The sequence below is a fragment of the Cariama cristata genome, unplaced genomic scaffold (genome assembly GCF_000690535.1).
Source record: "Cariama cristata isolate BGI_N322 unplaced genomic scaffold, ASM69053v1 scaffold28073, whole genome shotgun sequence".
NCBI classification, from domain to species: domain Eukaryota; kingdom Metazoa; phylum Chordata; class Aves; order Cariamiformes; family Cariamidae; genus Cariama; species Cariama cristata.
The window spans coordinates 5,873-16,370 of NW_009610576.1; the positions used below are offsets into that span (position 1 = coordinate 5,873).

The 10,498-nt window shown below is 51.5% G+C and overlaps 1 protein-coding gene across 1 annotated transcript in view; it reads right to left on the reverse strand.

The window, feature by feature from the left end:
• Positions 1 to 8,226, reverse strand: part of ZMAT5 (zinc finger, matrin-type 5) — a 12,905-nt gene extending 4,679 nt beyond the window's left edge. Inside the window, exons 1-3 of the mRNA XM_009697938.1 lie at positions 8,100 to 8,226; positions 6,227 to 6,289; positions 5,916 to 5,996 (exon numbers count right to left, since the gene is read on the reverse strand). Of these exons, the coding sequence (XP_009696240.1) occupies positions 5,916 to 5,996; positions 6,227 to 6,289; positions 8,100 to 8,226 (271 nt within the window). The remainder of the gene's footprint in view (positions 1 to 5,915; positions 5,997 to 6,226; positions 6,290 to 8,099) is intronic.
• Positions 8,227 to 10,498: the final 2,272 nt, after the last annotated feature.

Genomic DNA, 10,498 nt, shown 5'->3' on the forward strand with positions numbered 1-10,498 from the left:
AGGAAACCTCTGCTGCCGACTGAGAGCGAGGGCAGCCTGAGTTCCTTTCAAGCTTTCAACACCACCATCACCCCAGGGGGGCTGCGTGGGGCAGATGCCTGCAGGCACCCCATCCTGCAGCACTGTCCTCTCCAGGCAGAAGGGCAGAGAGCCAGCAGGGCAGCCCAGCACTCACCAGTTCCTCCCACTGGGCAGAAATCCACAGCTGCCCAGTTAGCAGAGCTCCCCAGTCCCGCCTCGGCACCAGTGACAAAGCAGGAAGGGATGCTAGCGGAGAACAGGGTCTAGCACAAGTCCTTGACACGAACGACACAGTCATACTCCTGACAGCACGTCAGGCGGAGCGGGCTGTGGAGATGCTCAGAGCTATTAGATCTCCAGTCTAGTGGAAAGTTCCCACCTAACAGAAAAGGGAACGCGATACTTTGAAAAACAAACACTGACATTAATAAAAAGGAAGCCAAGGCAGCTGTGTGTCATTCCCCTTTGCCCTGCTCATCAAAGCCTCCAGGGACAAGCGCTCTGGGGGAACCCTGATCCCATTTAGAGATCAACGCGCCAGCGGTCCCACCTCGGCGGCAGCCACCTGCAGCCGTGCCCACCAGGAGCCTGCTCCACACCTACCTGCCATATGTCACACGTTTAAGGAAAATATTATACGTTTCCAGACAGGGTGTGAAATTAATATTGCTTGGGCAGAGTGAAGGATCACTTCATCCTACTGGTGGCAACCAATTATTCATCTGCCTGTTGAATATTAATAAGGATGGCAGAAATGTGCTACACAATGAGCAGCCGGAGATGGATAATTTGTCATCCAGCCTTTTCATCTGCCGCTGCTGGGAGGGGTGATGATGTACTTGCTGCCACCACAAAGACAGCCTGCTGCGGTCCTGATGTCGAGGTGCTGCTCTGCAACCGGCGATAAGGATACGGTTGGAGACAGGACTGTGCAAGTCTCCTACAGGTGTTCTCAAGGAGCAAAGCCCCTGCAGAGCTCGCTAGGACCAAGCCAAGAGCCTGGCCAGGTGAGAGCACTGGGAAGGCAAGAAGCTCACTCTGGTGAGCGGGGCACTGCTCAGACTCCGGGTATCTGAATTCAGCTCCCACGTTAGACTTTCCTGGCAACCTTGACCACAGCCACCTTATTTCCCTTTGTTCCAGGTTTCTCCATCTGTTGAGTGCCTGAGCACATCCCACCTCAGCAAGGGGACAAGAGATGGTTGTGAGAGGCTTCCATGAGGCAGGGAAGAAAATCACAGAGAGAAACCTCTCCCACCTCTACCAAGATTTCTTTTTGATCCCACTCCAAGCCCCAACACAGAACAGACCAAAAACTGCCAAAGCCTCTCTGTTTAGAGCAGGGAGCCCCAAGGCCACTGCCCCAAAGTGCCACACCAGGAACTGGTGGGAGCACATGGATTCAAGCAGCTACAACTCAACTCTCTCGTCCAGAAAAGCTCACTGGCTGCACTGGAACGACTCCAGACTCATGCTGGCCTAAACGACGCCCCAGGTGTCCAGATCAGAAAGACATCCAGCTGGCTCCCCATTCACACAGCTCCAGGAGTTACCACTCCAAAGCACTCCAACCCTCAGGCTGGGAAATAAGGCAGCAGGTACGGGCATCTGTTTGGCTCTGTCCACCTTGATGCATGCCCATCAAAAAGGCAAATCTTTCGTCTCACCTTCCTCTGAAGCACACAGATCCCACCCAGCGACCACCAAACCCATCATGAGACTGGAAAAAGCCCCTGGCTGTCAACAGCTATTCCAAGATGTAACTCTGAAACACAATTACCGGCCCTTACTCCTCATACAGGGTCGTGCAGCCAGCCAGACTGCAGCAGCAAGACAGTTGTGAAGGTGCTTCCCTCCCTCCCTCTCACTGGGGTGTTTGCTTCAAACTCTAACTACAGTCAATTAAAAGAGTGTCTGTAGTCATGAAGTGCCTCCCTAATGATGCCAGAGCGGGAGTCCAGATTTACCTTCTCTCCTCATGCAACTTTTAGCATCAGTTTTCTTCCTGAGTGAGGCACCACCGTATGTGAGATGCAACCACCAGTGCTGAGCAGGTCACCCAGCAAAGAGATTTACATGTAATCCTTCAGCTCCCTCCCTGGGCCAGAAGATGTGGCAGCCCAAACTCCTCCAGAGCACGTGAACAGCGGCAGACTGCGGCTGAGAGATGAGGGTGATGAGGCCGCGTAATATGAGCGGCTTAAGAAGTTACTGCCCTGCAGCCAAGAAGCAGCAGCCAACCGCGAGTGCGCTCCTTCTCCTGCTCATCGCCAAGTTAAATCAGTGGACTACAGCCAACCCCAGCAGGGTCAATCATATTCTTTCAATCACACGGCTATATTGCAAACACTCACCCAACTGTGCCCTTACTCTCTCCTCGCAGCTCCGTCGGGCTGGAGCTCACCAAAGAGCCTGGGTTGTGTCAATACCACCAGCAGAAGTGACGCAGATTAGCAGGGAGCCAATAACTTTAAGCAAGAAGATGGCAATTTGACAGTGACTTTTCCTGACATGACTGTACTTAAAATGACAGCCTGGAAGTGTCTTGCTGATGAATGATGCAGCAGATGCAGAAGGCTAATGCTTTGATGCGGTAACAGCTGGGAATATGCCTCCCTCCCTGCTGAAGGTGGAAACTGTTGCTTCTTGATGAGTATATTCTACAGGGTGCAGAAATGCTGAAGCCAAACTAGGACATGCTCTAAAGCTGTTATAGAGCAGCGAATTGTCCACAAATTTTCCTACTTAACCCACAAGACTAATGCAAACAACAGGGTGAATTCCCTGCATTAAAAGGCCAAATGTTAAGAATAAGGTAATGTTTCCTTTGGCTGTAACAAAAATGCATCACTAGCAAGGGGAGCTCACTGACACAGAACTACCAACACTTAACAGGGATTCAGGGACAGGTTCAATATTTACACGACAAAGAAAGTGCCATCACGGTTTAGCAGTGTTAAAAAAAGTCAGAAAAGGCTTTGCTCTGGTTTAGGATGCAAGCCCACCCCGGAGCACGGGTTAGTGGGCTACACCACTTCACTACCGGACTTCTTTGCACCTTTTTCTGAAGCATCTGCCCCTGGAGAAGGGGAGACACAGGTTCAACACGGCCTGACAGCTCCTTGGCTTCTACGCCCACGCACCAGAGCTGAGGAAAGCAGAGTTAAGCAGCACTGCGGACCCACCAAAAGACCGTCCACTTTTACACCCCACCAGAGGCAGAGCGTGATCATCCCCGGCACACTCACACAAGGCTCTGCACAAAACAGCGAGAGGGCTCTGCAGCTTCCAGCCTCTCAGCTCATCTCAAATCCCTGACCACCCCAGGCTGCAAGCCTGTCAAAATCTCCCAGATGCTGTGGGTTCAGACGGGAAATCTCTGAGGATGCTGACAATTCAGTGAGAGGCAGCCTGATCCAGACCAGTGCTCTAACCTCCACCCTATCATCTCCCTGGCTGTGGCCTGTGATGCCTCACAGCACAGGAACACCAGGACTAGGTGCTAACGCATATAGGGACATTACTGATGGACACGCTACAAGGATTAGGGCTCCTGCGTCACTAATGCAACCTGCAGTCCAACCTGCCATCGCACAAGCTTGCCTTAAACTCTGCCCTAAGCCTGACCGTCTGAGACACCGATGCTACAGCAGCCTAAGGAGTGAAATGTCCCCGTAACACATCGAAGGGCAGCCTGGCTTTGGGAGCTGTTCCTCCCATGCAGTCTACTGTGTTAGGGCCTGCACTTCTCCACCAAGTCCTGCTGAGCTCTTCCCTCCATCAAATCCCTCCAAGCTCTTTGTGGGCTCAAGTGATCAGACTTAGAGGTCTGTGGGATGCTCAGCCTGCTCGCTCAGCTCACGTGGGATTTCCACAGAACAACACCATGAGAGAGGTGAGCAGGATTTAACTCTACAACCAGGCATTCGTGTTAGAGCAGCACAGCCAAGGACGAGGCACCCTGCCGTCCCCTGGCCATCGCTCCTTGAAGTCTAATTGTTTAATTAAATGTTTGACTTACTAATACAAATGCAAGGTTTCCAAGTAATCTCCCAGGAATCAGCTCTCTCACTAGCCAATTCTCCACTTACACCTGACCCATTTGACAGAAGTCAATATTCAATAACAAGTGTAATTGGCAAAGAAACCTGCCCAAGCGCAGAGGAGCTTGCCAGCCTTCCCCTGCAGCTCCGCTCTGCTCCAAAGAGCTTTCACTTCCCCTGCAATAAACAGCCTTCAAAGACTGGAAACGCTACAGGTTCCTGCAAATAGGCTGACATCCCATGCCACCTCTCGGGAACCCAGCACTTAAACCCCGCAGCAGAGAAGGGTCGGCAAGAGGTTCTGGGCTAGCAGATGGGAAGAGGAGTGTGACCGCCAGCCCGGCCCTGCTGCTTCGAGAGGGGCTGGCTGGAACGCTCCATCTCCCGCGTGGCCTGACAAGATGGGTTTTATTGACTGCCAGCGTTGTTCAGCGATTGATTCACAGAGTCACCTCGGGGACTCGCAGACTGACTCAGCAACGGTGAGGACTGGAATAGCTCCATAGTGCCTGCCTTCCTCCTGCTCCCCCAGGCTCACCAGAGCCCTGCCTCCCCAAATCTGATCCCTTAGAAGGCCAGGAGAGAGTCTCTACCCCAAATCTCATATGTATGCACACACACACACACTTTCAACACTTAAGCCTGTTTTTGCCAGACTATTGGCAAAACAACAGTTGGCTTCAGCTAGCAGTGTGGGCAGAAGATCTGCTCAGAAGCCGGGCTGCGTTAGGAAGAGCATTGCCAGCAGGTTGAGGAAGGGATCCTTCCTCTCTGCTCCGCACTGGCGAGGCCATGTCTGGGTGCCGTGTCCAGTGCTGGGCTCCCCAGTACCACAGAGACAGGGACATACTGGAGGGAGTCCAGCAAAGGCAAGAGACAATGAGCTCAAACCAAAATACAGGAATTTCCATTTAAATAGTTTTAAAAAAATAAATACATTTTTATTGTGAATGTGATCGAACACTGGAACAGGTTGCCCACAGAGGTTGTAGAGTCTCCAGCCTTGGAGATATTCAAAACACAACTGGATGCAGTCCTGAGCAGCCTGCTCTAGTTTACCCTGCTTTGAGCAAGGCAGGGTTGGGACTAGACGATCTTCAGTGGGGACCTCAGCCATTGTGCAAGTTCTCACCAACACCTCACTCACATTTTCTCTAACCACCAAAGTAATGAATCCTATAGAGAGAACTGAGCTGCCACCCCTTTTAGAGCAAGGAGGTGGTATTCCCAGAACAAAAAAGTTCAAAAGTGCTCTGGAGACTCAGAGCACGGGAGTAGCTGCCATTCATCCTCTGCCCAAACTTCAGTTCCATCCAAAGCCACGTGAGCAGAGGCCACTTCTGCACCCAAGACCCCATGTCCTCTCCGCAGGACAACCCAACTGACAGCAGGCTACCTCTTCCCAAGAGTGGAAGCAGCCGCTCCCTGACAATAGTAGAGAGGTGGGGGGAAAGCAAATCCATAAATACCAGGGGAAGTGAAGTACCAGTGCCCTCTGCTGCTGACAGTGTTTATTCCCTGGTTGAACAAAACCCCGAGGGCTCAGAAAGTCCACTCTCCGCTTCAGATGCTTGCTGCTAAGTAGTAACAGCATTGCTCAACTCTAGGTTTGTGTCTGTGCCAGCAGTTCAAGAGCAAAAAGCGTTTATGAAAAACTGCAGCACTTACAGCCACGCTACAGGCTCTCACAGCACTGAGAGGCAGGCAGGAGGGATCCATGCTCGGCCTGCTGCATATGGGACCGCAGGCTCTTGCTGCACAACCCCTCACATGCCCTTTTGCAGCCCACGCTCCCTGCAGCAACTCCCCCTCCTCAGAGCCCCCTGGACATTTTCTTGTTTGAGGACTCACCTTGAACCTGAGCACTCAGTTTTTCCAGGTCCTGCTCTGTCATGTGGGAAAATCTGCAGTTGGACCCAAAATCACACTGTCCTGGAATAAAAGCCACGGAACTCCATGAGAGCTGCACACACGAGGTCCTCCCTCATCAATGTGCATGCAAACCCAAGATCGATTACATCTGCAGGCTGGACACACAGGGCCAAGCCCTTCCCTCCCTCCAAGACAAACACACATACAAGGGCTCTCCAGAACAGCCTTGGGCTGGCTCACGAAGGAGCTGCTGGAGCTTGGGCAGTTATTTCTACCTCAGAAGAACTCACCTGTTTGTAGAAACTTCCGACAAGGTTTCTTGGTTTGCTCCTCTTGCAGGATAGCAGCAGCATCTAGGGGAGACAAAGGACAAAACAGAGTAAAAGTCTCTTGCTCAGCAATACCCCATTGTACCATGATCCCAAACAAGACAGTTGCCTAGTGGGAAGCCAACAGCAATACCCCATTGTACCATGGTCGCAAACAAGACAGTTGCCTAGTGGGAAGCCATTTTATATGACAACCAGGAACTTAAGCCACAGATAAACTGACAGTTAACAGTCCCTGTTTGCATCCCTGGCTTCAGCTTTTCACCGGCTTGCAAATATCACCTTCTTTGCTTTCTGTTTCATGCTTTCTCCCCATGCCCATAGGGGAAAAGAAGCATGACAGAAAAGCAAGGACTTTGCAGCACTGCTGTGCAGCAGAGAAAGACCAGGCAGACTCACAGAGCTCTCAGAAAAGCTCTGTGCAAGGTCTTACAGAACCCTGTGCCGAGTCTCCAGTGGACACCACTGAAATGGTCCTTTACCTCCTGGAGATGTTCTGGGGAAAATGAGCCCCAGAGATACAGCAGCTCCCATAGACTGCGGAGGAACTTGTACTGGCTGATGCCAGGCCACAGAGTCTGGAGACAGGAGGAGACAAACCCCCTAATCAGGGATGGGATGAGGAATTTTATCAATCAGAGGAAAATCAAGGGTTGCAGACTGGTGAGAAGAGGCAGATTAGGTAATCTGCCTCACCATCACTGACCCAGCTAGAACTGTGCGGGGCCTACTGGTCCTCCCCACTCGGCCACTACAGAGAACCTTTCCAACTTCCACGTATGGTTACACAGACAGCAGAGCCACCCAGAGCTCCGCAGGGTATTCCTCACCCAGCTAGCCAGGAGACAAACACAGCCTGCAACTCCCAATTCTGAGGAGCCAGAAGGAAGCAGAGGAACATACAGGCAACGGTTTCACAATCAGTTTAACCCAAACTAAGTCTTTGCCAAAGTACACAGTCCTGCTCTGTCTCTCAGACCCTGGACACACATTCCCACCATACTCCTCAGGCTGGTACTAAACACTTGTAACTGTGTGGTGAGCCAGGTCAGAGCACTGAGCTGGGTGTGAAGAGTCCTGTTAAACAGGCAGAGGACATAGGGCTTTCCTCCAGCACGTCCTGACACAGCCTCCAGCCCCAGAATTCCAACTCCTCCTCTGCCAAAACCTCAATGCACCTAGCCCCCTTCCTCTGCTTGTCCCCTTGGCGAAGACAGGTTTGAGCTTTGAGTTGCTTCCCCAACCCTTTCACCCTTCTGGGCTCTCCAGTCAAGTGGTCCCATCCTCAGCCTTTCCCACGGCCACCCTCAGAACCAACATCTCCACCCAGTGCAGAGAACTGCTGCCAGCGTCCTGCCCGTTCGCACAACACGTGCGTACAGCCTGCCTTCCAGCCCACTTTCTTCACGTACGCGCCCATACTCCTTGCTCCTCGCACGTCAGAGATCAACTCTGGTTTGCAGAAGGCACCTAACTCACTTTCAGAAACTGTAACTCACTTTGTTCTCCGAGGTCTCCTGTCTCAGATTTGCTCACGATGCCAAGAGAGCTTTATCTGCAACTCCTGTTCTCTGGAGCAACCTGCCTATCTCTTCCACCTCATTTCAAGTCCCAGCTGACATCTACAGTTTCCCCTTCCCACATCCAGACACATGAGGGTTTTGCCTCTGAGACCGCTTGCCAGCAACAGTATCAAGTCTGCAACCCACTAGCACAGACAATCTGAATATAAATCATCAGTGCTGATTTATTTTATCTATTCGTCCCCACCACCACCTCATCCATCACCTCCCCAGTCCCAGATAGGCAGTGGCAGATAGCTGGTAGCACCCACCTCGGAATAAGTCGTACCAGACTCTCTTAGCCCTGAGATGCTGCACTCCATTGAGGTGTTTCTTCCTGTTGTGAAGGTTGTCCTGAAAGGACCTGTCACAGTAGTCACAGAAGTATCTTTTCCCCATCTCTCTTCTGGCAGAGCAGCATCAGCATGGCCTGGGAAGCATCAGACAGATCCTCGGCTCCCAGCCATGCCTGCCCTGGGGACAGATGATCCAAGATTTACAGCGCCTGCTTCCAAAGGAAAGAACTCAAATCATTTAGGGTTGGCAGACAGCGAAAGAGGTGAGACCCAATAGTATATACTCCTGTCCATCAGAGACTGCTAAGGCAGCTTCTGCTGCGTGTACGTGGGAGAACAGGCTCGGATCTGCATTTCTGACCTCTGTTACCCAAAGCAACAATAGCTCTGCTGAAAGAATTCTCCTTCCTGCAGTGTGCTGGAGTTCAGACCACACAAAACGGAGACCCTAGAGAGCCAAAAGCTCCCAGTCACCACCTGCACCAGCAGAAACCATCCAATGTGCAAACAGGAGAGGTAGAGGTCCATGCCACAGCCTCCACCTGGGGCCCCAGGACTTCGACCCCGGACCACAGACAACCTCCACAAGCTGCCATGCAAGAGGAAGGAAATTCACCCATGTCCGTCTCCACAAGGTAAGAAAGAAACTCGGCAACTCCTCAAAGTTGAAATAAAGGCTGGTCTCACCTGTACTGCAAGAAGCTGCATTACAAACACGAAAGGACATAATATCTCCTTCAGTTCACCTAGCTACTTACTTACTCCTGTACTTCAAGGACTGCTCTCCTCATCCTCCTCGGCCGATGGCACCAAGATGTGTCTGCTTCACCAAGTACAGCGCTTGCAATAACTAAGACCACAACAGCCTTACAGCCAGGAAGGAAGAACCCCCAACTCCACGGCCAGTGAATGCCACCTGGAGATGCCCAGTCCTCCTCTTCCCACAAGGGAGAGGGGCTTCTCACACACCTCTTTGTAGTCTGGAGACTCTGCTGGGGCATATCAAGAAGTAACAGGACAGAATTTGGGTGCTCTCATCTGTGCTGGGCCTGAATTAGCCCAGACCCTGGTAGGGCAGACGGGGTTTGTGATTAAGTGCAGCCCTGTCCCCATCGGCTGTCCTTGCTGGAGGTGCAACAGCTACCCTGAAGGAGCTGTAAGTTCTCTCGTGAGTGATATAAAGGTACCTGATAAATGCCAAAGATGGATGGACTGGGAGATAAACTCCAAAAGCAACTCTCCAGTTTTTGACACCTTGACAGCCAAATGCGTTTAAAAAAAATGGCACAGAGACCAGCGCAAGAAATAAAGATTTTATAAATAAACCAGGGTCAGAATCAATCACAGCCTCCCTAACGATTCCTCAGAATCAGCGGGAAGAGCAGCAGCAACAGGCGATCCCTCAGAGCCGAGCATGCTGAGCTAAGGCAGCTCTGCCGAGCCCTCCTGCCATCCATCCATCCTGGCACCTCACGAGCAACTCTGCCAAACCCTCTTCCTTCCCTGACTCCTGAGAACTACTGCTTCAAAATCAAGTCCCTGGAAATCTCTCAGGCCTCACACCGCAAGTTAAAATGTAGTCTCCTCCATCTGTACCCAGTTGCATTCAATGGAAAGATCATCTGTTTTTTTGAATTGGCTTGCAAACCTTCACACTGAAGGTAAAATGTTCAGAAACTCCAACTGAACTTGAAATCTCTCTGTTTTAAGGTCCTTTCCTTGTTCTCCAGGTGAAATACCTTGTTGGGAGGTGGTGCTGACCAGCCAGCCATCCCTCCCTGATAGGACTGCAAACTGCTTCACCCGCAAACACAATCAGCCCTGGTTCCTGCTTGGAAGGTGTAACTCAGCTCTGTAGGGCCTGAGGTCTGAAACTGTCCTACTCCGGCCCAAGAAACCAAAACCAAGTGCTGCTTAACGAACATTAAGCCATAATTTTCCCCGATCCTTTACTAGATCGTCCCAGAGTTTGGCAGCCAGCTTCGCTGCACTGTGCTGGGGCTGCTGGAATCCAGAGTGAATGCTCCTACCCTCAGCATCTGGCCCACTGGCAGGCTCTGCTGTGGTTTTTAAGTATTGAAAAATCCCCCTTCTGCATCTTATGCCGTAGTCTCCCAAAGTTTCTGGGAATATAAAAGCTTCCTGTTTCAGTTGCTGGCTCCTGCACTCCATCTCTGCAGAAGTGGCTGCTGTGAATAGAGAAAACAAATGAGATTCTGCAGCGGTCCCACACAAGTTTCCACAGATCTCAATGGGAATTCTGCCTGCAGAAGCCCAGCAGCAGCCAGCCTTTGAAATCGTATTTCAAACTTTTCCTTTCATCACTCCGACAGCAATAATTGCAGAAGCTCCTTCCCCAATGAGGGCAGAAAGCT